At 38.0% G+C, this 24,479-nt stretch overlaps 8 protein-coding genes and 12 long non-coding RNA genes across 20 annotated transcripts, besides 1 other annotated feature; 10 read left to right on the top strand and 10 right to left on the bottom strand.

Annotated features, from left to right (window-relative positions):
* Nucleotide 1: 1 nt before the first annotated feature.
* Nucleotides 2-1,334, bottom strand: SPOM_SPNCRNA.466. Its single transcript, NR_150851.1, has one exon. It is a non-coding gene; the product is annotated as a non-coding RNA (long non-coding RNA).
* Nucleotides 254-5,825, bottom strand: SPOM_SPCC1672.01 (histidinol-phosphatase). Its single transcript, NM_001355881.2, has 4 exons — nt 5,757-5,825; nt 5,423-5,690; nt 5,180-5,306; nt 254-5,005 (listed from the first exon to the last, which is right to left on the bottom strand). The coding sequence occupies exons 2-4, from the start codon at nt 5,452-5,454 to the stop codon at nt 4,244-4,246; spliced, it is 921 nt and encodes a 306-aa protein (NP_001342748.1). The 5' UTR covers nt 5,455-5,690; nt 5,757-5,825; the 3' UTR covers nt 254-4,243.
* On the top strand, nt 1,755-3,945 carry sap1 (switch-activating protein Sap1). The gene has a single exon (NM_001022865.3). The coding sequence runs from the start codon at nt 2,404-2,406 to the stop codon at nt 3,166-3,168; it is 765 nt and encodes a 254-aa protein (NP_587873.1). The 5' UTR covers nt 1,755-2,403; the 3' UTR covers nt 3,169-3,945.
* Nucleotides 3,955-4,981, top strand: SPOM_SPNCRNA.6909. Its single transcript, NR_196250.1, has one exon. It is a non-coding gene; the product is annotated as a non-coding RNA (long non-coding RNA).
* SPOM_SPNCRNA.6908 lies at nt 5,464-7,108 on the top strand. Its single transcript, NR_196249.1, has one exon. It is a non-coding gene; the product is annotated as a non-coding RNA (long non-coding RNA).
* On the bottom strand, nt 6,798-9,195 carry SPOM_SPNCRNA.6907. The gene has a single exon (NR_196248.1). It is a non-coding gene; the product is annotated as a non-coding RNA (long non-coding RNA).
* bpb1 (zinc finger-splicing factor Bpb1) lies at nt 7,273-9,280 on the top strand. Its single transcript, NM_001022863.3, has 2 exons — nt 7,273-7,346; nt 7,393-9,280. Exons 1-2 carry the CDS (start codon nt 7,316-7,318, stop codon nt 9,123-9,125), a joined length of 1,764 nt encoding a protein of 587 aa, NP_587871.1. The 5' UTR covers nt 7,273-7,315; the 3' UTR covers nt 9,126-9,280.
* ast1 (XP-G family protein ast1) lies at nt 9,230-11,198 on the bottom strand. The gene is made up of 2 exons (NM_001022862.4): nt 10,777-11,198; nt 9,230-10,656 (listed from the first exon to the last, which is right to left on the bottom strand). Exons 1-2 carry the CDS (start codon nt 10,998-11,000, stop codon nt 9,321-9,323), a joined length of 1,560 nt encoding a protein of 519 aa, NP_587870.2. The 5' UTR covers nt 11,001-11,198; the 3' UTR covers nt 9,230-9,320.
* Nucleotides 11,199-11,680: 482 nt separating this feature from the next.
* On the bottom strand, nt 11,681-12,347 carry rps1201 (40S ribosomal protein eS12). The gene is made up of 2 exons (NM_001022861.3): nt 11,956-12,347; nt 11,681-11,873 (listed from the first exon to the last, which is right to left on the bottom strand). The coding sequence occupies exons 1-2, from the start codon at nt 12,334-12,336 to the stop codon at nt 11,817-11,819; spliced, it is 438 nt and encodes a 145-aa protein (NP_587869.1). The 5' UTR covers nt 12,337-12,347; the 3' UTR covers nt 11,681-11,816.
* Nucleotides 12,348-12,557: 210 nt separating this feature from the next.
* Nucleotides 12,558-12,696: an LONG TERMINAL REPEAT.
* SPOM_SPNCRNA.6906 lies at nt 12,694-13,100 on the bottom strand. Its single transcript, NR_196247.1, has one exon. It is a non-coding gene; the product is annotated as a non-coding RNA (long non-coding RNA).
* A 212-nt stretch (nt 13,101-13,312) lies between these two features.
* On the bottom strand, nt 13,313-13,806 carry SPOM_SPNCRNA.6905. The gene has a single exon (NR_196246.1). It is a non-coding gene; the product is annotated as a non-coding RNA (long non-coding RNA).
* Nucleotides 13,374-15,966, top strand: cut15 (importin alpha family nuclear import signal receptor adaptor Cut15). Its single transcript, NM_001022860.3, has one exon. It carries the CDS (start codon nt 13,420-13,422, stop codon nt 15,046-15,048), a length of 1,629 nt encoding a protein of 542 aa, NP_587868.1. The 5' UTR covers nt 13,374-13,419; the 3' UTR covers nt 15,049-15,966.
* On the bottom strand, nt 13,922-14,476 carry SPOM_SPNCRNA.6904. Its single transcript, NR_196245.1, has one exon. It is a non-coding gene; the product is annotated as a non-coding RNA (long non-coding RNA).
* On the bottom strand, nt 15,310-19,414 carry SPOM_SPNCRNA.6903. The gene has a single exon (NR_196244.1). It is a non-coding gene; the product is annotated as a non-coding RNA (long non-coding RNA).
* bir1 (survivin Bir1) lies at nt 16,222-19,716 on the top strand. Its single transcript, NM_001022859.4, has 2 exons — nt 16,222-16,501; nt 16,549-19,716. The coding sequence occupies exons 1-2, from the start codon at nt 16,373-16,375 to the stop codon at nt 19,411-19,413; spliced, it is 2,994 nt and encodes a 997-aa protein (NP_587866.3). The 5' UTR covers nt 16,222-16,372; the 3' UTR covers nt 19,414-19,716.
* On the bottom strand, nt 19,509-24,449 carry tcb1 (tricalbin, C2 domain protein (phospholipid binding) ER-plasma membrane tethering protein Tcb1). Its single transcript, NM_001022858.3, has 2 exons — nt 24,133-24,449; nt 19,509-23,952 (listed from the first exon to the last, which is right to left on the bottom strand). The coding sequence occupies exons 1-2, from the start codon at nt 24,244-24,246 to the stop codon at nt 19,777-19,779; spliced, it is 4,290 nt and encodes a 1,429-aa protein (NP_587865.1). The 5' UTR covers nt 24,247-24,449; the 3' UTR covers nt 19,509-19,776.
* Nucleotides 20,543-21,101, top strand: SPOM_SPNCRNA.6902. Its single transcript, NR_196243.1, has one exon. It is a non-coding gene; the product is annotated as a non-coding RNA (long non-coding RNA).
* On the top strand, nt 21,365-21,982 carry SPOM_SPNCRNA.6901. Its single transcript, NR_196242.1, has one exon. It is a non-coding gene; the product is annotated as a non-coding RNA (long non-coding RNA).
* On the top strand, nt 23,712-23,929 carry SPOM_SPNCRNA.6900. Its single transcript, NR_196241.1, has one exon. It is a non-coding gene; the product is annotated as a non-coding RNA (long non-coding RNA).
* Nucleotides 24,062-24,312, top strand: SPOM_SPNCRNA.6899. Its single transcript, NR_196240.1, has one exon. It is a non-coding gene; the product is annotated as a non-coding RNA (long non-coding RNA).
* Nucleotides 24,450-24,479: the final 30 nt, after the last annotated feature.

Below are 24,479 nucleotides of genomic sequence, written 5' to 3'. Positions count from 1 at the left end.
CATTCTAGTTTGATTTTTTTTTTTTTTTATAAAGTGAATTTTTTCAAGATTTTATTTTCCTAATTTTATTTTCCTAATTTTATTTTTTATATTTTTAATTATCAATTTTATTTTTATTTTATTTTTTTTATTTTCTATTTATTTTTTTATTTTGCATTGCTCATTCTTTCACCCAGAGTAATCACTAAATTAGTCTTTGTTTACAACAATTTGAACAAACAAGTAAATAAATGAAAATAATATTGTTGTCAGACAAAAAACAAGTTAAAATTAAATAAATAGAAAACTTGTGGCTCATTTGATTCTTAGTTATTCTTTGTTTACCTGCGAATTGTTTTTTATTACAATACCCAACAAGTGTTTTCATGTAAATCATTTCACACTCTGTATATTTTACTTTACATATATATATGTGTGCGAGTTGAATCATTTAGTTTCTATCAAAACTCTTTCTACTGCTCTCCCTCTAGATTCTTAATCGGTTTACTGACTCTTTCCAAGTTCTTAATTTTTTACTGCACTTTTTTTATAGTCTTATTTATTTTTAGTATACTCTTTCTAAAGCCTTATTCGGGTTACTGCCTCTCTATGTCGTCTTTTACTGTCTCTCCCTCTACATCCCTATTCATTTACTGCACTCCTTCCTACTCTCTTTTTCGTTTGCTTCCCCCTCCAAGTTTTGTTTCGTTGCAACAAGGTAGAAACAATTCGAATGGTACCAACAATTCTAGCAATCCATACAGACTCAACACCATACATTTCAAGGGTCGACCTCAGATTACTCAATGAAACTCTTGAAAATCAGAATGATCAACCAATATTCATAAATGCTTACAGCAACTTTTGTCGATTGCTAGCAATGATGCATTTAGGTGAAACAAAGTGTGGTCTAACAATGTTTAAATAAAAGAAAAGAAAGGAAAGAAAAGAAAGAAAAAAATAAAAAAAATACTTGATCTTGATTGTATTTTTATTTTCTTTTCTTTTATTTATTCTATTATTTCTCTTTCTTTTTCTCTGCTATAAAAGTGGCGACCATACTGCAATCGAATGAATGTCCACACTGCAAAAAGTGTATGGAAGAAAGCCCTAGAGTAGAAAAGGAAAGAGAAAAGCGCACAATAAGGAATGTTAAGAATAAGAAAAAAAAAGTTTCAACATACTTTATTTTAATTATTATACTGTGGTTTATTTCCTTATTCCAATTACAACAATGTAATTTACATGCTTATTCTAATTACTACAAAGTGATTTTTATCCTTATTCTAATTACTACACTTGATTCACTTCCTTATTCCAATTACAACGCTATGATTCATCTCCTTATCTCCTCTAATACCCTCCCTCTCCCTCCTTGCTTTACTCTGCGGGCATCCCTCTTCCCCCCCTTCATCACTCCCCTAACCCACTGGAACGTTGGGTTTGTTCGTTTGTGCAATCTTTTCTTATCTTCACATTTCCACCCACTCTTCCATCTCACTAATTCCGCTCCTGGGAGCCGGCAAATCAGCACCTCCTTATCCAATAATACGCAATCCACATGACGCCACCATCGTTGCTAGTCTTTCCATTCTCATCGCTATCGCACGTTCCAGATGTGGCGCCCCTCCTTATTCCTCGCTTTCATTGGCTCTCTCCCCATCCCTCGTTGTGACCGTTTACCAGCGATACCGTATGTCATCATTACCGACCGTGCCTGCGTTTTGGTGGCACTCGATCTTATTTACCTCGCTGCGCATCCCAACGAACGCTTTACCAACACCTCCAACACACTCTCCATCGTATTGCAGTGTCGTGTAGGACTTGCCTTCGTTCAGATCCTTAAATAATTTCATTCAAAATCGGTTTGCATTGCTTTCCTCTGTTTTGCTTTGCCCTGCCTTTGTTGGAAAACCTCTCTTACCTCTTCTACTTGTGTTGACTCACCAGTCAGATCAGCTTGGCTCTACTTGTCTACGACTGGAAGCGTCTTTTCACCTCTACTACAAACTTCTATTCTACTATATACTCTTCTCCTGTTTTGCTTTGCTTTGTTTTCTTTTGCTTAGCTTAGCTTAACTTGACTCGACTCGACTCTGTTTTTTTACCTTGCTTTTATACTGTTCGTCTAGTACATAGTATACTTACTATCTTGTTAGTTCCTCCTATACGATTCGATTGCTTTTCCATCTCGTCTCGTTTTTCTCCTCCTCTCACTTAGCTTTTCTTCTATAAAAGGTCGATTTTCATCCTTCTCCTTTTATATCCAAAGCAAAAGCTTTCTGCGACAACTTTTCCTTTCCTTTCCTTTTCTCTTTTTTTTTTTTAACTATACACCACTCTTCCCCTAGCGGCAATTTGGATTTCGGACAATCGAATCCAAATTCCACCTATAAATTATTCAAGACGGATCCCCTATTTTCTATGGAAGCTCCCAAGATGGAACTGAAGAGCTATAAACGAAAGAATGCTTCGTTATCTCCCAGTTCCTCTCCCGCCAAGGCACAGCGTACTCACTTGTCCTTGGAGGAAAAAATCAAGCTCATGCGCTTAGTCGTGCGTCACAAGCACGAACTCGTCGACCGTAAAACTAGTGAGTTTTACGCCAAGATCGCCCGTATCGGTTATGAGGACGAGGGCCTCGCTATTCATACCGAGTCCGCCTGTCGCAATCAAATCATCTCCATCATGCGCGTCTACGAACAGCGTTTGGCCCATCGTCAACCCGGCATGAAGACCACTCCCGAAGAGGATGAGCTCGACCAACTTTGCGATGAATGGAAGGCCCGTCTCAGCGAGCTCCAACAGTATCGCGAAAAATTCTTGGTTGGCAAGCGCAAGTGTGATTGCAATGATGAAATTAATGAACGTCTCAAGAAGCTCACTGAAGAGCAACAAAACGTCGACATGCTTGTCGCCAAGGTCAACTTTCTCTCCAAACATCTTCACGATAATGAGGAAAAATTAATGCAGGTAAATGCTAAAATGGATGAAGTTCTTGCCGAAAATAAGCGCCTTCAACAACTTCTCGATCATAACGATTTGTTGTCCAAGCTCGAGCCTCCCTCTGCTTACGCTCCCCATGGCGTTAACATGGGCACTAATATGGGTGCCAACATGGGCGCTAATATGAATGCCATTCGTGGCGGTCTCCATTCTAGCATCTCTCCTAATCTTGGTGACCATTAATCCCAACTTTTCCGCCCATCCTCCTCCTACCTGTGAACACACAACCTCTTTTCTTCGAGAATTTCGTTCTCAATCCTTGTTTAACTTATGTTGAGCGGTTGAATATAAATTTTTTTTCTTCTTTACTTTTGACTGACGGTCTGCTTGATGTAAATATCTTTCATTTCTCCCTCTTCCTAGTTGTGTGCAAGGCGAATCATTCGGTAAAGCTGGTTACTTCCTTCCTCGTAGGTATCTTTGCCCCTTTCCAAATAAAAAGGCAACGAAGCCTTTCTGTATGTGCGCTAGTTGGGTTGCTTCTATTTTCTCCGCATTTTCTTGTCTCTTCCGTTATTAAACTAATATTGATTTTTTTTTCTTTCAATCCGGACATATTAAATTCTTTGTTTTTTTTTATTTTTTGTCCTCCTTCAAACAGTTTCGGTGATTGCTTTGTTTTCGCTTTCCACCGCTATTTGCCTTTGCCCTCTTTCCCTTTCGCACTAATTCGTTGTCCTTTTTGCTTTCGTGCTTTATCCCAATTTCGTACGACTATCGTTCTTCCCTTCAAACAAGCTTGAAACAGGTACTGTCATATGTTTTGCAAGCAATCCTCCTTGCACTTTCGGTTGAAGCTTGACGAAAGCCCAATGGTCCCACCCATGCTTTGCTTGTAACGTCACATCATGGTTATCTCTTATTTAGAATAGTTTTTTCCCTTAAATTGGTTTCAGTAGTGTTGGCCATTAGTCGGCCTACTCAATTGAGTTAATGTACAATTAATACAATTTTAAGCGACAGAAATCTATGTATCGTAGCAATCGATAGTTCATGTGCAAGTGGAACAAATATTGAGACATCGTAGTACTCGTGTAAAACAAACAGTCTTGTTAAACGGGAGCTCCTCATAAATGGGATCATCATCCACCACAACAAAAGCTTTGCCGGCCATTTCATACGAAGTGATTGAAATATGGTGAATAGCTAGTTACTATACTTCAGGTGACCAAACAGTGTACTTTTGAATTTCCCTTGTAAAAAAATTTCAAGTCCAAAAATGGCCCCAATACGGAAACAAATTTAAACTGTATTACTTCTATGTGTTAGTTATTCCGTTTGTGCCAACGAATTTAGACCAAACATTGTCGACCGTAACATTTTTAACCACCGTGCCATTACCATCGGGGCCCTTTTCTATCATACAGAGGCTTGTAATACCGCATTTGTCCAGATACGACTTGGCCAAATGATAATTCAAGCCAACTTGATGTGGTCCATGACTATCGTCAGATAAAGTGAGTTGCGCTCCTTGTTCAACCATCAGCTCAAGAAGTCGTTGCTGAGGATACGCAGTCTTCCATCCTTTGCGAAATGCAGAGGTGTTAATTTCAAAGATACCACCATAAGAAACAGCGTATTTAATGTTTCGTTGTATAAGTTCCCAAACACTTTTCGAGTTCTTGAAAACTTCCTTAGCGTCTTCAGGTGCAAAAAGACATATCAAGTCAAAATGACCAATCACTAATGGATGCAACCGTTGCATCAAGTCATATTGATGCTCAAAATAATCAATAAAGAGCTGTTCTGGATTATTTCCAACATGTTGTAAGGCTTTTTGCCATAGTTCAGGAGAAAAATCGATCGGAATGGAGTTAACATGATGTACGCTGCCAACAAAGTAATCCAAGTTGTATTTTGTATTGAGGCTTTTCAAAAGTTCAACTGACTCTGGTCGTATGTATTCGGTTTCAGCACCAATTAGAATATTTATTTGGTCTCCATAGTTTTGCTTCAATCGTCGAGCTTCATTCACATATTCATCAAACGTTTTAAAGAGATCTTCTGGTTGTAGATGTAGCTAAATGAATCATAGTTAGCAGTCCATCGTAAAAGCATTTTAATACAAGAGTAATATCATATAACAAAGCTCAAATGTAACATGAAACTTAGTCCCGACAATTCATTTCCAAAACTTGAAATGACCTATAAAATAATAATAATGTTTCACACATCATCCTGCAAGCACACTTACTTCTTCGGGATATAAGTCTTCAACTCGATCTCTAGGGGTATGTTCTGTAAATGAAAACGATTGAAAACCTTGTTGTATGGCTTCCTGAATTACATCTTCTAGTTTGCCCTGGGCATGCAAACAAAATCTTCAATAAAAGTTAGTGGTTTGTCACTGAATAAAAGAAAAAAAAAATTCATCTGTAAAATCTCAGGCAAACACATCAACATGTATCGCTTGTTTACAAATTAAAAGCAAACATACTGCCCACTATGAGAATGACTAGAAATTGGCATTATTATGATAATATGTAGCGTATTTGCAAAATTGAACCGAAAAAAAAGAATGAATATCGATGAAGCTGAACTGTGTTAAAATTGGAAATCCAAAACAGAATTGAGAAAATTCGACAATGCACCAAAGACTATCCAAAATATTTATCTAAATTGATTCCCAACAAATACAATCCAAGCTATCTATAAAACGACAAAAGTAAATATTTTCGCAGTCGACCGAAAAAATGGAATGATAACTATAAATTTCAGATAATTAGTTTAAATTAACCCAACCAAAACTTAAAGATGCATTAGCGTCTTACCAAACGAAAAATCCAGAATTATATCAACTAACGGCTCAATACCAAAATGCGAATGAATGTGGGAAATGGATGAAACAGACGGAACGAGCCGTAAAAAAATTGGGAATCAAATTTTTATAAGAGATCTAACGAGTTACTGGAATGCCTTTCTAACGAGCCGGTTGTTTCGATCACTCAGCGTACCGGACATCTTTTGGAATCAATTTTTGTTAACGACTTTTTTCAGCATATGGTGAAGTGCGGTATTCCCCAAATTCGAACTTTCACACTAGGTTCTGTGGTTTGATAAAATGCAAGCAGCTTGATTCATTTACGAAAAAATTACGATCCTGACTCTGCTTCTTTCACACAGTAAAACGGGTCATATTGGAGTTGTATGAACATTTGGCAAAAACGTTTCTTAATGAAAATCAGATCCTTTCCAATGTTCCTAAGATGTTATGGTATCATGCATTTTTGAGTTTGATAGTAAAGAATTAAATTAATAGAATTTAAACAAAGCACTAAACACACTGAATCCTTATTTTTCTTCATGAGTAAATTTTTCTCTAGGCAAATTATCTGATCAGATAAGGAAGGCTTGCATGCCGAGTGGTGGAATGTCGCTTGGAATATGAAAAAAAGATTGTATGCCCGCAGCCTGTTTTACAAAAATGTTTCTCATTATCAACTAAAACATAAGTACTATTTATCATTCCAAAACCAATTTCTTTTAATTTCGATTCTGGTTTCTCAATGTAAACCTTGCTGGATTTCGCTATAATTCCAACCCAAGCTCAACAAAATGGTCATGGGCAATAAGAGTTTGCACTTCCATCTAATTATGAACCAAATTCAGAAAAATATCAAAAATTTTTCTACTGACTTATTCTTGAGCATTACTCACCCTCTAAAAACCTCCTATCTATTGTTCGATACAAAATAAGGATATGCCTGTATACTGGTATTACAATATAATATTACAATATTCTCTTTTACAATTCCTATTCGCTTAACTTTGATGCTTGAATTATTATTTAGCGAACTCTAAAGTATGTTTTAATCGCAAAAAAAAAGAAGAATCAACGCTTTACCCTACCAAACAGAGGTGGAACTCTCCATCATTGTCTGATTATTTTTTAAGAAAGATGAATGTTTCCATATCATATCTAAGCCGTAATCCGCCAGTCTCGTTTCTGTAAATCCAAATTGCAATGATGCTTAAAGCTGTTTATAATAAAGTACGTTAGATTTATTTAGCGCAATGAATAGAGATACACTAAACCGATTTAAGATCAATAACTGAATATCGAAACAAGTGCAAGAACTGCTTGCTGTATTGTTAGAAAAAAAAAATTTCGGTTGAACTTATCATTGACTGAATAGTCTCATTTGAAAATTTATTCAAGTAATTATACATTTAATTCTTTTTTAGCGAGACGGTTATTGCACTCGTTTGTCTCAAACGTGTCGTATCTTCAGTTTCGTCCGTTACTTTATTGCCTCCTTGCCTCCTACATTTCAGTCGTTACTTTTCACCAAGAACCAACGCCCGTCTTCGATCTAGCAGTCTTATTAAAATGCTGAATTCAAGGTCAGTAGGGTCTACTGGTAAGTGTTTTAAGAGATTATTAGTGCAAATTATTAATATTTTTAGGTTCGAATAATACTCCCTTAGGAAGGAGGCGGTTTGACGAAAAACCAGATTCTTTACCACCATTGCCTGATGCAAATGGAATGAGTAATGGTTATCGCGATTCTTATAAAAGCAATTCCAGAATGGATCATAGACCGGATGGCTATCACGATGGTCGAGGTCGTCGAGCTTATAGAAAACATTATTGGGGTCATCCAACCCCGATTGAGGAAATGTTACCAAGCCAAATGGAGCTGGAAACTGCCGTTAAATCCTGTATGACTATGGAGCAATTAGAATTATACTCTTTGAATGTTCGATTGGAAGAAATTACGCAAAAGCTTAGAACCGGTGATGTTGTTCCTCATCACCGTGAACGGTCCCCTTCTCCTCCTCCGCAATACGATAACCATGGTCGCCGATTGAATACTCGAGAAATCCGTTACAAGAAAAAGCTAGAGGATGAGCGTCACCGGATTATTGAGCGCGCAATGAAAATGGTGCCAGGCTTTCGTGCTCCCAGTGATTATAGAAGACCTGCAAAAACACAAGAGAAGGTTTACGTTCCCGTTAAGGATTATCCAGAGATTAATTTCATCGGCCTCCTGATCGGTCCTCGTGGCCACACTTTGAAGGATATGGAAGCAAAATCTGGAGCCAAAATTGCTATTCGTGGTAAAGGAAGTGTTAAAGAAGGAAAAGGAAGAAGCGATCCATCTGTCCGAGGTAATATGGAAGAAGATTTACACTGCCTTGTTACCGCAGACTCTGAAGATAAAATTAACCATGCCATAAAACTAATTGATAATGTTATCCAAACGGCCGCTTCTGTTCCAGAAGGCCAAAACGACTTAAAAAGAAATCAACTTCGTCAGCTTGCTACTCTTAATGGTACTTTACGAGACGATGAAAATCAGGTTTGCCAAAATTGCGGTAACGTGGGTCATCGTCGTTTCGATTGTCCTGAACGTATCAATCACACAATGAACATTGTTTGTAGGCATTGCGGAAGTATTGGCCATATTGCTCGCGACTGTCCTGTTAGAGATCAACAACCTCCAATGGCTGATTCTACTGCTGATCGGGAATATCAAAGTCTTATGCAAGAGCTTGGTGGGGGATCGGCTATTTCCAATGGTAATGGTGAACCCCAAAAATCTATTGAATTTTCCGAAAGTGGAGCTGCTAGTCCTCAAGCAGGTCACCCTCCACCTTGGGCTGCTGCGTCTACTTCGGTATCTAGCAGCACTTCTAGTCCTGCTCCTTGGGCCAAACCAGCTTCATCAGCCGCCCCTTCAAATCCAGCCCCTTGGCAGCAACCTGCTGCTCCACAATCTGCCCCTGCCCTTTCTATGAATCCAAGTTCACTACCTCCTTGGCAGCAGCCAACTCAACAGTCCGCTGTACAGCCTTCTAATTTAGTACCTTCACAAAATGCGCCATTCATCCCTGGTACTTCTGCTCCCCTTCCACCTACTACATTCGCTCCTCCTGGTGTGCCTCTGCCACCAATTCCTGGGGCGCCTGGTATGCCGAACCTGAATATGTCTCAACCACCCATGGTTCCACCTGGAATGGCTTTGCCTCCTGGCATGCCCGCACCATTTCCTGGATATCCCGCTGTTCCTGCTATGCCTGGTATACCTGGTGCAACAGCTCCCCCTGGTGCACCAGGCTCATACAATACGTCGGAGTCCTCTAATTTAAATGCCCCACCCGGTGTTTCAATGCCAAACGGATATTCCAATCGATAGAATATATGTATTTGTTAATAGTTTGTCGCATATTATAATGAGGTTGAAAAAAAAGGTTTATGCAAGCCAATTGCTTCTTTTAATTTTTACGGTTTAAAAGTATTCGATATATGTTTTGAATTTAATTCATTAATTTTATAACGTGTTTCCCAAAAAATTTTGTTTGATTGTAATTCATGTGACAAAAATGTATATCTATGATTGATCTTTTTTAGTCTTGCGTTTCCTTTTTGGTTTCCAAATATCCATTATCATGTAAATATCAGAGTAATCGTTCGTGAGGTCTTTGTACATTTTATAGGTTAATGAGGCAGTAGTTTTATCTGTAACAATGCTTAGTGGGCTTTTACCTGTCTTCAGCTTACTTGCTGCTTGGTGAAATAAAGCAAAGTTTAAAGTGCTTGATAGAGGGCTGAATGAAACAAATTCCTGAAAACTAATAGAAGACTGTTCCTTGTCTTCACTGAATATCAACATACATATCGAATATATTGTCGCTATAAAACGAGAAACGCTGGCAATGTCCTCTTGCGTAGGTTCCACCGGCTGCAAGTTCATAGGACTACCTAAGAATAGACTTACATGCATTAAGAGGAAACTGGTAGCTGTAATATTGTTTAAATTTTTCATACACCGTAAAGTCCATAGTACTAGCCTGTGCGGTAAATTCCAGTTAGAAAATTTGCTATCCAACGTTTCGCAGACTGTAGCATAATCATAATCTACAGAAATCAATCTCTTCGATAACCGGTCACTCAAACGAAAATATTCTAATACCTCTGTTCCAAACTCTGGCATTTGCTTGGAAAAGTTGGCATACGCTTGAAGACGAAGTGGAGCACTTTCAAGCCAACTACAGTGTTTGCTAGGCAATTCCAATAACTGAGGTAACCATATCTCTGCTGGCTGTAGCTGTGAATTTAAGAGCTCCTGGACTCTTCCCCACATGAATGTATTTATAGTAGATGTTTCTAGCTTGAGGTCATTAAGCGAGTAGAATGCGTGAACGCGAGTCAATTCTTCTTTGGAAACTAACTTTTCGATAAATTTATCTTTTACAGAGTTCTCTAAGATTTTGCAAATATGCTCAAAGGTGTTGTGATAATCAATTACTAGGTCGAGAGGATGCCCTTCTACACCCAAATAGGCAGCAAGAATATGCAAATCGAAATGGAAATCTTTTTGTATTTCATCAAACCTGTATTTTCTTCCACTAATGCCGTTGGAAGTAACATCTAAAGACTGCAAGGGGATGTATCCATAGTGTGGTGTGTCTATATCATAAAGCAAGAAATCCGAGTCTTGACTTAAAATAACAGCATCAAGCTTTTTAGCTTGAAATGCACAATATTTATCTGCTTCTTCGTTACATACAATTACCTTGGCTTTAGCAAGTCCCATAAGCACATGTTGAGCAATTGGCACACAAAGATTTATATAAGCAGAACGTAGATCATTAATCTTTTGCTGATATCTATTGACTCTAACCTGGTGTTTGGAAAAGGGAAGTCCACCATCAAATATGTATTCTCTGTATGCGTTAGAAAGTGAATAAGTCAAAAAAAGGTCATTATGATAGTCCATAATGCAAACCACAAGAGGAGCTTCAATTAATTGAGGTATAAATTAAAAACTCTTCATTTATTCGTACATTTCTTTGAATCTCAACCTACTAAGCAAGTGGTGGAAATCCAATACTGCTTTCTGATATCCTTGAAAATCGGAGCAAACTATTCCTTGGGAAAACCAAAGCCAAAAAGCAAAAGAAGGTCCATCGATAACGAGACTGCAATTTAGAGGTACCTCTGGGTATGAAGAAAAATATACTGGTTTTCCAAATGGCTCCAAAAACCTTCCCAATCGAGGTACTCCCATGACTATTAGTACGAACAGTGCTCTTAAATCCAACACTCGAGGAGTAATAATCAAATTATTTCTTGAAGAGGAGAGTATTTCATTTATCGTGTTTTTTTATTAACGATAATTTTAAATATTCAAAGTAAGGATTTATACATGAACTATAACATTTGATGCAGTATCTCTCGCAGCGTTTTAAAAATTGAGTAGATTGGTAAATGGAAAATGTGAAAACTGCCTTTAATGACTGCTAGCTAACCAAAACTTGTAGGTTTCACTTTATAGAATTAGAGTTACTAACACAAGTTTATCTAGTTGGATTTGATGATTTATATTGAGGAAATGGTTGGCCGTTCAATTTCAAATTACATTGTATCCTTCATTAGCTCAAATGCAAAAATCGAACAACTCATCAAATTCATACATGCTGAAGTGATCGGACAAGAAAAAGCTTTGTCAAAAGCTAATGGATATGGTTTTTTTATAAGCCTCAAGTGTAAGTTTGTTTACATTAGCGTTTTTTATCATTTTAAAAAAGTAAGCATAATATTCAAGTCTTAGCAGCAGTTGAACAATATATGCTTTTTTCTCTATCATCAATACGCAAGGTGTCAGAAAAAAAACTGATTTCTTTTCTGACACAGGAATAAGGCGACAACCATCCTTTTATAAGGTGTTGAATAGCCAGAATGCTTTCGATTTATTTTGTGCTACTCAAAACTACACTCAACTCTCTGACTTCACTTTACAAAAACCTATTTACACACGAATTCTGAAGTAGAAAATAAATTTTTTTTAAATCCTTTCATATTGCTTCGTTTACCACTAGATAGTTTAGGCAGAGAAGCTTTCCAAAAGCTTTTGAAGAGCAGCGGAATCCTCACCATAGTCCTAAATTACATGTTAGTTAATCATATGCAAAATCAACAAGGAACAAAGCCTTTCACCTGCGCCAGGCTAAATTTAAACTTACGGTAACAGCAACACAAGAGCATCCAACAACCTTACGGGCATTACCGTCACGGTCAAGGACACAAAGGCCAGCCCATTCACCCAAAACCTTGGGGTCGGCAACCTTGATCAAAGGAGTCTCAGATTCAGCGCAAAGAGCCTCAACCAATTTAACATAAGCTTCTTGGTCACAGGACTCGCAAAGAACGCAAAGGTGAGCTTGACGGCGGTCAAGAGCCTTGGAAGCCTCGCGAATACCACGGGCAAGACCGTCGTGAACAAGGGCACGCTTCAAAACTTCCTTCAAAGCATCCTCAACGGAGACAGTTTCAGGAGCGGCAGCCTCAACTTCAACTTCTTCGACGACGTCAACTTGTTCAATTTGGTCTCCTTGTTCCGACATGGTGGTAACTTGTAAATTTCAGGATTTCGCGCACTCATTTCCTACGCTCTTCTTACCCAAAAAACAGTCACAAATAAATAGGGTACAAAATCACAATTCGGTAAAAGAACATTAAATCTTTAAGTTTTCTTCGTGTCACTATGCCACACACTAGTTATCGCTATTCCTTATTTAATTTTTTATAGCGTCCAAATACGCTATAATAACGATGCCTTGGTTCGTTTATCATACTTTGAAAGCTATGCAACACTAGTTGTTAGATAGTGAGCTACACCAACACTGCTAATAAACATTACGTTACGCATTAAAATACACTACATGGAGTACCAATTAATCTCAATTTATTGAATAATAGCAGAACGAGTGATGGCTGATGAAGTATATGGTGTTTTTTAATTTCAATTTATTCAAAGGATTATTCTTGAAAAGTTAACCGTGCTCTGTAAATGCGACCTCGACTAGGATGCAGGCCGTTATCTAGTATAGTAAAAGCTTTAACATTGCCCAAACAAATTGCTTATTTTTTTTGGAATAAGAAACGAAATCATCTAGTGCAAAATTAATTTTTAGATAAGAAAAAGATCATTTCATTCTTCACTGGAAGTGTTTAGCGCTACACAACAAGCATAGTTGTTGACATTACCAAATTCGTTTACACATGCAATTTGCAGACACTTTGCGAATACATAAAGAAGAGTTGCAGTCTTTAAAATGTATTTTATGGCTAGAGAATTCTGTTAAGCTGTATATTAGTTTCTTTTCTACACAAAATTGCCAAATACCCGCAAGCTTCAAAGATATACTGAAATAAACACTGGAAGCATTAACTATTTTTAAGAGAATGTTCACGAGCTCTCTAAATGGAAGAGTATAAAAATGAAATATATACATATATAAAAATATTTATACATAAAGGAGATTTATTTTAATAAGAAGATATATAATAGTTTTTTATGAATTATCTGGAGTATTCGCTATAATCATTACGAACGATTGATGAACTGGTCCATGACAGGAAATCAGCCAAGTGTAGACGTATCCTTCGCCATACGTTTAGAGAACGAGTAACTAAAGGAATTGAACATGAGTGCATCTTCTCGCTTTATTCCTGAACACAGAAGACAGAATTACAAAGGTAAAGGTACATTTCAGGCTGATGAGTTACGCCGCAGACGTGAAACCCAGCAAATCGAAATCCGTAAACAAAAACGTGAGGAAAATTTGAACAAGCGTCGTAATCTGGTTGATGTTCAAGAGCCTGCCGAAGAAACTATTCCATTAGAACAAGATAAGGAAAATGATTTAGAGTTGGAGCTTCAATTACCTGATTTATTGAAGGCGTTGTATTCGGATGACATAGAGGCACAAATTCAAGCTACTGCCAAGTTTCGAAAGGCTTTGTCTAAGGAGACAAACCCACCAATTCAAAAAGTTATTGATGCAGGCGTTGTCCCCCGCTTCGTCGAATTTTTATCTCATGAGAACAATTTATTAAAATTTGAGGCTTCTTGGGCTCTCACTAATGTGGCTAGCGGATCTTCCAATCAAACACACGTGGTTGTAGAAGCAAATGCTGTTCCTGTTTTTGTAAGCCTTTTATCTTCTTCTGAACAAGATGTACGCGAGCAAGCAGTTTGGGCATTAGGTAACATTGCTGGTGATTCACCCATGTGTCGTGATCATGTTTTGCAATGTGGAGTTTTGGAGCCTTTGCTTAACATAATCGAATCTAACAGGCGTCTTAGTATGCTCCGCAATAGTACTTGGACCCTGTCTAATATGTGCCGAGGCAAAAATCCACAACCCGATTGGAACAGCATTTCGCAAGTTATCCCTGTTCTGTCGAAATTAATTTATACCTTAGACGAAGATGTTTTAGTTGATGCCCTTTGGGCCATTTCCTATTTATCTGATGGCGCTAATGAGAAGATCCAAGCCATCATTGATGCAGGGATTCCTCGTAGGCTTGTTGAACTTTTAATGCATCCTAGCGCTCAAGTACAGACTCCTGCTCTCCGATCCGTAGGAAATATTGTTACAGGAGATGACGTTCAGACCCAGGTCATCATTAATTGTGGTGCTTTAAGTGCTTTACTTTCTTTGTTAAGCAGTCCACGCGATGGCGTTCGTAAGGAAGCCTGTTGGACAATTAGTAATATAACGGCCGGTAATTCTTCTCAAATTCAATATGTTATTGAAGCTAACATTATTCCTCCTTTAATTCATCTCCTTACGACCGCTGACTTTAAAATCCAAAAGGAAGCCTGCTGGGCCATTTCCAATGCCACATCCGGTGGCGCTCGTCGTCCCGACCAAATTCGCTACCTTGTAGAGCAAGGCGCAATCAAACCTTTATGTAATTTGCTGGCTTGTCAAGATAACAAGATTATCCAGGTTGCTTTAGATGGTATTGAAAATATTTTGCGAGTGGGTGAACTTGATCGCGCGAATAACCCTGATAAAATCAATTTATACGCCGTCTACGTTGAGGATGCTGGTGGTATGGATTTGATCCACGAATGTCAGAACTCATCTAATTCGGAAATTTACCAAAAAGCTTACAATATTATCGAAAAGTTTTTCGGTGAAGAAGACGAAATCGAAGAGCTTGAACCAGAAACCGTCGGTGATACGTTTACATTTGGAACTACACAAGAGCCTGCCGGCGATTTTCAATTTTCGGCGACTAATGCCGAAGATATGGCTATGTAATGATACTTCACATACATTATTCATTTATGCTTGTTTAGGTTTCGTTCTTTTTTAGATTGTTCATTTTCATAAACATCGAAGTGGCTTCATGATTTTGGCTGTGGTCCTGTGGTTTATAATATCGTTAAATTATTTCATTGAGCAATTGAGGATGCCGATTTTTTCATTTACCTTTACGTGTATGGCGCGATTGTTATTAGACGAGATTATTACATTTTAGGAGGTTTACCTAGACATACATTCCGCAGTTGTCACTCTTCTCATTTTGTTATATTGTTGTTTAATGATTGTGCTGGAAAGTTGAACATCTTGTACTTGTTAAATTATTTCTCAAGTCCGTCCTGAGTGTGCGTGTCGAAACGAACTTTTGTTTACTTTTTTTCATTCACTTTCTAACCAACGAATGGTTTATAGATCGTGGTTATTTTGTGAGTTTATTATTTGTTTTATTGACGAAACACAGGAATCATTCAACAGTTTTGGTCTTTGTTGTCGATTTAGTTGTAGCTTTTGGCTGCTCCACTACTAGATACAGGTTTTGTACCTTTGAAACAACATGGGACTAATTCAATTAATTTATTTTACATTGTCTTCATGATTGTACTTCCTCTATTGCTTAACTTTTATTTGAGGTTTTAGGAAGTTCAATATTTCCACCGCATTTGTCATCCTCTTTTCAACTTTTTTCTAATGAGACAGCTGATTCATCATTGTATTCATAACTTTGACCATCGCATCGAAAGAGGAAAATGAAATCAGATTTGTCTTGTTGATATGCATAGTTTCCTTTGAATAGCCATGAAAATGTAGCCTTATTCTTCTTTCACGATGCTCCATACTTTAGAGTTGGAGCTTTAATATTATTATATGTAACAATATTAGTACCAAACTATGATACATTACTTTGTGCTAGCAAAAATCTTCTAGTTAAATTTTGAATTTATTAACAAAGATCATAAGGCTGACATTAAAGACAATAATTGAATCTTCCTTACTCAATATAATATCTAAACCTAGTCATCTCGAAAAATTTGTAACCAGTGAACCTTCCATTTATTAAAGTCTGCTATACTACTTAACGACATTTTACGCAATATAACGACATTGTTCAATTACAGTAAACTCGTGTGCCCTAGCAATCTACAAAAAGTAAACATTACCCATATACGCCTTGCGAGGCGACCTTCCCTATCCTATGCATTTGGAAGTATCTGATATTGTCTAAAGACAATAACCAGAAGTTTTAAAAAAATTAATTTTATAGTTTTAAGGATCGGAAGTCGAAATTTGGTATCTAAATTTCACTTGTTGAAGCTTGCTCAGAATGAAACCGATAACGTCTTCTTCTAAACGCCGATGGAATCGGTTTCGAAGGGAAATGTGTAATTACTCTAAACGACTTGACACTTTCCAGAAAAAAAAATGGCCGCGAGCCAAACCGACGCCAGAAACTGTATGTTGACGATAGAGTTTTCATCTGTGTTGCTAACAAGAAAATAGCTTGCTACTGTCGGTTTCTATTACAATCCAATCTCTGAATCTAATTCTGAAGAAAGACTTGATAATGTTACATGCTATATGTGTACCAAGTCATTTTATGACTGGGAGGATGATGATGATCCATTGAAAGAGCATATTACTCATAGCCCCAGCTGTCCATGGGCATATATTTTATCCTCAAAAAACAATCCAAACCAGAACCCCCAAGCTGCAGCTCTCACAAAATGTCGAGAACAAACTTTTGTTGATAAAGTATGGCCGTATACCAATCGCCCTGATTATCACTGTGAGCCGAGTGTAATGGCTGCTTCTGGTTTTGTATACAATCCAACTGCTGATGCTAAAGATGCAGCTCATTGCTTATATTGTGATATTAATCTTCATGATTGGGAACCGGATGATGACCCTTACACCGAGCACAAACGCCGTCGTGCGGACTGTGTGTTTTTTACATGGAAAGACCCAAATAGCTTATCTCCTACTAAACTGTCTTTTTTATCTACGTCGAACATTGACCCTGAAGACTTGACCGAGGATAATTCCATTCTTCCCGTTTCTCCCACCCGAGATTCAACAAAATCTCATAAAACTTTAAATTTCTCCCCTAGTAGAAAGAATAATCTTAATGCACGTCCTTTAACAATGTCCCTTTATACTAATACCTCTGAGGAGAAAGACTCACAACCCACCCGTGCACCACAAAGTCCAACGAAGCCCGTTTTACTTACGGCTCCAAGGCGAAAAAATAAATCTCCAAAAAAATCAAAGCCAGCAGTCTTTAAACCTGTTAAGCCAATTTTTTCTGATGAAGACGAAGATGACGACGACTTGACCGCCTCTCAACCCTTCTCTAAAGGGATATGTAATGACTCTATGCAAGTAGCCAAAAAGAATTTTACAGAAGAAATTCCACTTAAAGAAGATGAAAAAGATAATGAGCTGGAACATCTTGTATCACCAGCTACATCCGTCCACACAACTGTTTCTGACATAACTGGACATCAATCTGTAACTGATGAAAGTGATGAGCAAAATAATTGTATGTCTACGCCGCCGAAAATTGAAATCGAATCAAAAATTGAAGAAGAAATATCTGTGGTTTCCAAATCAAAGGAAATTTCGTCTTCTGTTTCTTCTGTTGGTAAAGAGCAAAATCATACAGAAAAACAAGTTGCTATCGAAACTCCGGAACAGCAGAAGGTTGAAAAAGAAGATGAGCATTTAAATCTTCAAGGTTCGTTCATAGAGGAGTCCACAAAACAACCAATCTCTTCAAAGCCATCAACTTCATCTCCCGATATGACTGATGCTGCAACAGGAGGTAGAGTGTCTTCTTCAAGCTTCAGAGATAAAATATTACAAACCAATTTTTCACCAAGGAGTACAATAGATTCGTTTAGCAACATTTCAAAAAAGAGAAACTCGGAAGAAGCAAATGATGAAAATGACGAGACCAATTTGAAAATACCAATTCCTGAAAAGAAGAGAAAATTTCAAGAAGTTTTACAATCTAAAAACATTTTAGTTTCGTCTACTGAGGATTCACATGAACCAGTAAAAGTTACAGAGGACAGCCAAACTGCCATTCACGTTAGTAAATTTGAGGATCTTGAGAATAAGAGTATGGAGTCTGAACAGTCACTACAATTGCTTTCTGAATCTGAAAATGATGACAAACCTTTAATTGATCTAATTCCTCTCTTAGCAATTAAAAGGAAGGATAATCTTGTAAGCGGAGTTTTAGAGAAGGGAAAAAGTACCTCAACATCAAAAACAAAGTTTGATACATCAATAGTGGACTTTATAGAAAAACCAAAAACTGAAATTAGCGAAGTGCTTCCTGAGGAAAAAAGAAAGGCCATTTGCGATGAGTCCCAAACGGTTAGAGTTTCTATAGATAGAGGAGTGACCAAGACGAGAGACGTATCAAGTCCTGTTTCCGATGAAAAAAGTGAAAATGTTAATCATGAGGAAGCTAATTCTGGTCATACTGTCATGAATGTTCATTCAAGCCTGGATCCCCAGCCGATCGTACAACCCAATGAACTTGAATCAGGAAGTTACTTAAAGGATCTTCCTGACAGAAACGTCGGAAACTCCGAAAAAGTGACATTTCAAGAAGATGACATTAATTCTCCTAAGCTACAGAGCAAGAACAATCAAACCGTTGAAGCTGTTAATACAGAAACTTCTGATAAATTGCAAGAAAAGGAGGCCAACCATGAATTAGAAAATATTGAAAAGATTGAAGAAAAATTGACTGAGGTAGACAAAGTCTCGTTAAGTGATGCTTTTCCTGATCAAGAAATCAAAAATTCTAGGACTTCTGTACAGAATGGTACTAGATCAGTGTCGAAAAATACACCTGAGAAGGAAACGAAGGTAGATAAAATCGATAATGTAAGTAAAAAGGATGTTGAAACTTCACCTGGTTCTTGTGAAACCTCTTCAGCTTTCGCTAAAACTTACGCTGAGAAAGAAGTAACGAGTATAAATTTGCCAAGTGTCCGGAAGCCTTTAGATGAATCCTACTATGACCATTCGATCAGTCCATTTGATCCATTGTGCCAATCTTCATTTTTGGCTCCTCAAACTCCTGTCAAATCAAAACATGCTTTGCCCTTAGTTGAAGCAAATGCACCACCATGGGAACCCATAGATTTCTCGAGTCTATTAGAATCTCCAGTACCGAATCCTGTAGAGCCAAACAAACTAAGTGAAAAAGAACTGGATATGACCGTTGAGCAGTGGATTAAATTTATGTATGCTAAATGTGCAAAAGAGTTTGAAGAAGCCTGTGAAGAAAAAATAGAATGGTTACTGGAAGAAGGTAAGCGGGCGGAAGAATACATACAAAACTTATAATTTTACATATTGTGTTTCTGTATTTATGGACCGTCTCGCTTTAAGCGAAAATGTTGGCGGGCTACATTTTAAAGTAATGTGAACTAAATTTGTCTGAATGCACTGTCAGCGTCCTTTTCTTTCTTTTTCTTTTATGTTTCTTGTTTTGTTAATCGGATCCTCTTATTATCTGTATTTATATCAACACTACGCTAATCTGGTGATGTAGTCTTAATAATTCTTCTTATAGTATTTATTTTTTTGGCAGCACAATATACAAATATGGTACTATATTTGAGTCAATATGAATAGAATGAATTAAACAACAAGATAGTGAAAGTAAAGTATAACGAACGTTGAAAAGAACCGGAAGCATTACCCATACTACTCAGCTTCGACCTTAATTTCAACAGAAGATGAACCACCAATTACAACCCTAAATGTACCAATAGCATCTTCTTGAAATACCGCTTCACCCAGTTTAGTATGTCCAAGCAAGTTGGAAGTAACGGCTGAAATTCGAAGTTCGTCACCCAAACTCCATTTGACCGGAATCTCTTCGTTCCATGAGGGAGACGGGCCTTTCCGAGATTTGGTTTTAAAGCTGTGGTCTTGATTGTCTGTAACGATAATCTTTATAGTCTTATGAGGCATATTTTTACCTTGACCAACGTATACTTTATACTTTTTCTGTGCCAATTCAGGTGCTCCCGTAGTCTTGTCAATAGTGCTAGTTAAGGCAGCGTTTGCAGACTCAGGTGCAATAGCCGGTGGCACAGAAGCAGAAGAAGAAGCTTCCTGGGTTGTCGTGAGATCAGAGCGAGATGGATTCTTTTCCAAGGAACGCCTAAACATGCCCATTTTGGAAATTCCTTTTGCGCCCGAAATTATATGTTTACCAGTTCCAGTGACTCCATCAGCAACCCCCGTTACAGCTTTACTACCTACCGAGCCAATAGTAGTAACACCTGCGAGAGCTAAACCTCCAGCAGCTCCTACGCCGCCAACTACTAATTTAGCTCCCTTATTAGCAGCGTGTAAGAAATTATCTGCTAGTGTGACATCCAGTACTGCTTTGCGACGATGCCATCCAGGTACAAAGCGCAAAGATGCATTGATTGTACCAGTCTTTGAGTCCAACTTAATCGATTGCTGAGACTCAACGTTCGGTTCAAGCGATAACAAATCAATATTACTCGTTCCCAAAACATCTGGTTTTTCACCCATGTCCCAATCATAACAAACCAATTCCAAAACATCCAAAACTCGATTTTGCACTACAATGTCAGCCTCTTCATTCCAGACAGGATTTAAGTTCTTCTTAATCACTTTGCTTTTAAATGCACTTTCACCATTCAACTTCAACACAACAAAAGGATCAGATGATCGGATGTCGCCAATTGGTAGGTTTTGTCCATCCTGCAACATAAAGTGAAGAGAACCGCTGTTGATATAGCTTTCCATAGGATTCAGTGTCATTGGTACTGGCATGTAAGTAATCGATAATCTTACGTGATTAAGTTGACCATTGCTACCCGGTATCTCAACAGAATATGGCCGACCTAGCGCTTCAGAGACAAGATCGAGAGTTTTTACACTATGCTCACACACTACTTTGGGATCCTTTTTGGCACCGTCAGTCAACTGAAAAGTAGTTTCCGAAAATTGTAACTCTCGAACCATAGAAATACCAAATGATGACCAACGAGGAGTTTTGGTTTTAGCAATTGGTGTTGTAATAAAAGGAAAAGCCGCATTATCTGTAAAAACACGCAAATCAACACCGACATCTTGCAGATCAGCAGAAACGATTGATATCAGTGCAAATCCAGAGGGATATTGAAGTGCTTCGTTGACACTGATAACGGAAGTAATGCTAGACGTCTCAGCGTTGGATGTACTATTGTCCTTCGCGGGGGTAGTCGGATCAGTAGCGCTCTGAACATTTTCAGAAGACTGTTTAGAAGAGTTATCAGTATTCAAGCGCAGGCAAGGTCGGTAGTCACAGTTTACGCTAATAGTGCCTCTAACTGATTGACCCTTACGAGAAGTTAAAGTCAATGCGTTCACCTCACTAGTGCCAAAGACTGTACTAGCCAAAGCACTTCTATCAAGTCTTTTGGCATTACGAATATATTTCTGGACATTAATGCTAGCATAACCCAACGACCTATCATTTCCAGATTCCTCGTAATCCATTGCTTCAAGGTCAATTGTTTTAGTGTCTGCCATAATGGGGACATACAAAATTTCATTCCAAATGGGATTAAGATTATTTGGAGTGTAAACAGTACGGGCTACAACAGAATTCCCCACGATGACTCTTGCGTAAGGATCACTTTTACGCGTAGGCAATTCAACGTTTACAAGATCGTTGGCCTTAATGACACTAAGTCGCATGACACCAACCAAATTGTCAATGTACGTCTTCGCACTTTTCTCTTCTACGACGTCAACTGGAGTCCAAAAAGATTCAATGTCAATGGTGGCCTTTGGGTTTTCTACAAAATGAAAGGTATCATACCCTTCGTGTAACAATTCAGGCAGTGGAACGGATACTGTTGCTATCGCTTTTTCAGGGCTTTTAACATCAAAAACAGCAACCTTGATAGAAGACTTCTTGTTATTTTCAATATAAGCATTAGTTTGGAGACTTATTGGGGTTCGATCGACAAACTTTATAGTCTTACTTGCGACCTCCTTTGAGTCGACATACAAGACATATTTTAAAGAAGATTTCTTAGTAAGCTCAGTAAGCTCAGTAAGGTTGTTAACACAACCTAAATTGACATTGAGAATTCCCTTCGAAGATTCAGGCGGCTCGATCTTACTTCCATCCATTGTTTTCTTGGGAAGAAGTGAAGGAAAGAATGTTGCATCAAAAGCCACAGAACCAACGTTTACAGCATTGTATAGGAACTGATAAATATCGCCAATGAAGCCTCTTTCATATAGTGACCGGGGATCAATATACGTAGTGCCAACAAGAATAGGAGATTTTCCACTGTTATCATACAAAGAGAGTTTTAAAGGATCATTTAATGAGTTAATAACAACATAAATAGTAGTATCAAAAGTAGGAGAAAATGTGTTTGAGCGGATGGGAGTTCGGCCATGTTCTCTGCCACTTGTTGTGACAGTAATAAAGGAAGATGGTTTACGGTCAATTGAAGAATCAGATACCTCACCACGCCTTGCAGAATAGATTTTTAGACCAACAACACCCACTGCAGTCCCTGATGCTATACCAGCCATCATAGCAGACAGGTCATAATCAAACATATTCGGCCATAAAACCATAGAGTTCAGGAGAAGTCCAAGCTGTTCACTAACAAACTGGCCGATACCTGGTATATAGAAGATATCGGCATCCAAAAATGGAATATCAATAGGACGAATATTTGCATACACGATGGGCGTTTCCAAAAATGAAAAAGAAGCAGTCTGAATGAAAGGATAGTCCGAAGAAAGTCCCCATCGAATACGAAGCTTTCCTGATAAACGAAGATCCTTAATAGTAATGGGGAAAGAAAACATATATTTACCAAAACCAAATTTGATGACAAGAGAGATCAAAGAATTGACACGGCACTTCAGAGAAGAATCATTAACATCATAATTGTCGTTAGGAGTTAAACTAAAATCAACATCCATTAAAACAACGTCACGTTCAACAGGAGGGTGAGTGCGTACACGATCAATCCTTGGAGCCTTTGAACCAAGAGTAAAAGTCGAGAAAGCGGCTTCCTTAATGAAAGAAGGAAGATATTCTGCAATGGACTGTTCAACACTTGTCGAGACTGATTTGGAAATTTCCGGTTCATTAAGCATCCAGAAGCGTTGTAAAAGGGTATTGAACCAACTCATAGTTTCATAATCAACGTCACCATTCTTTTTCGACAGCTCCTGAACAACTTCTTCACGAATGTTTCGACGAACAGAAATCATGCAAGATCCATATACAATTGTACCAGTAATAATAATAAAAAAGAGGATAAAAAATCGAAACCATAGTTTAGAAGCGATCCAGCTTAAAATAGAAACAGCAAGCAAAATAGACGTGCTCTGCCACCACTGGCCCGTTAATTTATATGATGAATACGTTTCCAAAATTGAAGGTTCAACACGATGACTGTCCCATTGAAGAGCGGATAACACGTTCGCAAAATGATCATGAACATCCACATCGCTCGCATGATAAATACTTTTCCATCCAATAACAGCATTTGAGACAGCATCACTAGGAAGGGCGCTTTGTAAATCTTGCTTTTCAGGCATACTAACCTTTTCACCAGCAGGTTCAGGCACGTTCTCTGATTTTGAGGAAATTAAATTAGCATTCTGGGCAGATTCAGCAGCTCCGGCAGGCTTAACGTTTGCAACACTGGCCTTAGTAGAAGGAGTCTGAGGTCTGTTTTCTGCAGTGCCAGTTACGTGATCAAATCTCTCTATACCAGAACTGCGTTTGGGTGGCGCATTGACCAATGAACCAGTTTGCGAACCTACTGTAGAAGGCGGTCTGCGAGCAATAGAAGTACGAGCAGTTGAAACGGGAGATACCTATTTCTAGCGTTAATTACAATTGACAGATTAAACGTAAAATAAGTGGAGTTACAGATAGAATGTGATGTTCCATGCTCGAACAATAGAGATGTCAATTGTAACAGAAAATCAAAATAAACGTCAATATCCGGGCATATCTCATACAAACATACACACACATAAGTAATAGTCGCTTACCTGTTTCATGCCGCCATTTGTACCATTAACTCCAGACGAGCTAGCTCGTTCAGAAACGACGCTTGTTGAGTGAGACAGGATTGGGTGAACGGATTTCGAGTTTTCTCCTTCCATGGAAAAAAATTACCAATACCTTAAACGATGCAAATTACCCGGTTTATCGTTTTTCAAATGATCTGCACCAATACCGGTCCAAAGCCCTAAAACCTTTACGTTTATAATAAATAAGAATAAATAAAATATATGTCTTAAAGATATTTAAAGATTTCAAGACAAACGACTTAAAATCAGCTCACTTAAATAAGTAGGTTAGTGCTAAGTTGATGTTTCCCATAAACAATTCCTAC

The sequence above is a fragment of the Schizosaccharomyces pombe genome (assembly GCF_000002945.2).
Source record: "Schizosaccharomyces pombe strain 972h- genome assembly, chromosome: III".
In the NCBI taxonomy this organism is placed as follows: Eukaryota; Fungi; Ascomycota; class Schizosaccharomycetes; order Schizosaccharomycetales; family Schizosaccharomycetaceae; genus Schizosaccharomyces; species Schizosaccharomyces pombe.
The sequence above is the reverse complement of the archived record's forward strand: the minus strand, read 5'-3'. Positions and strand labels throughout refer to the sequence as shown.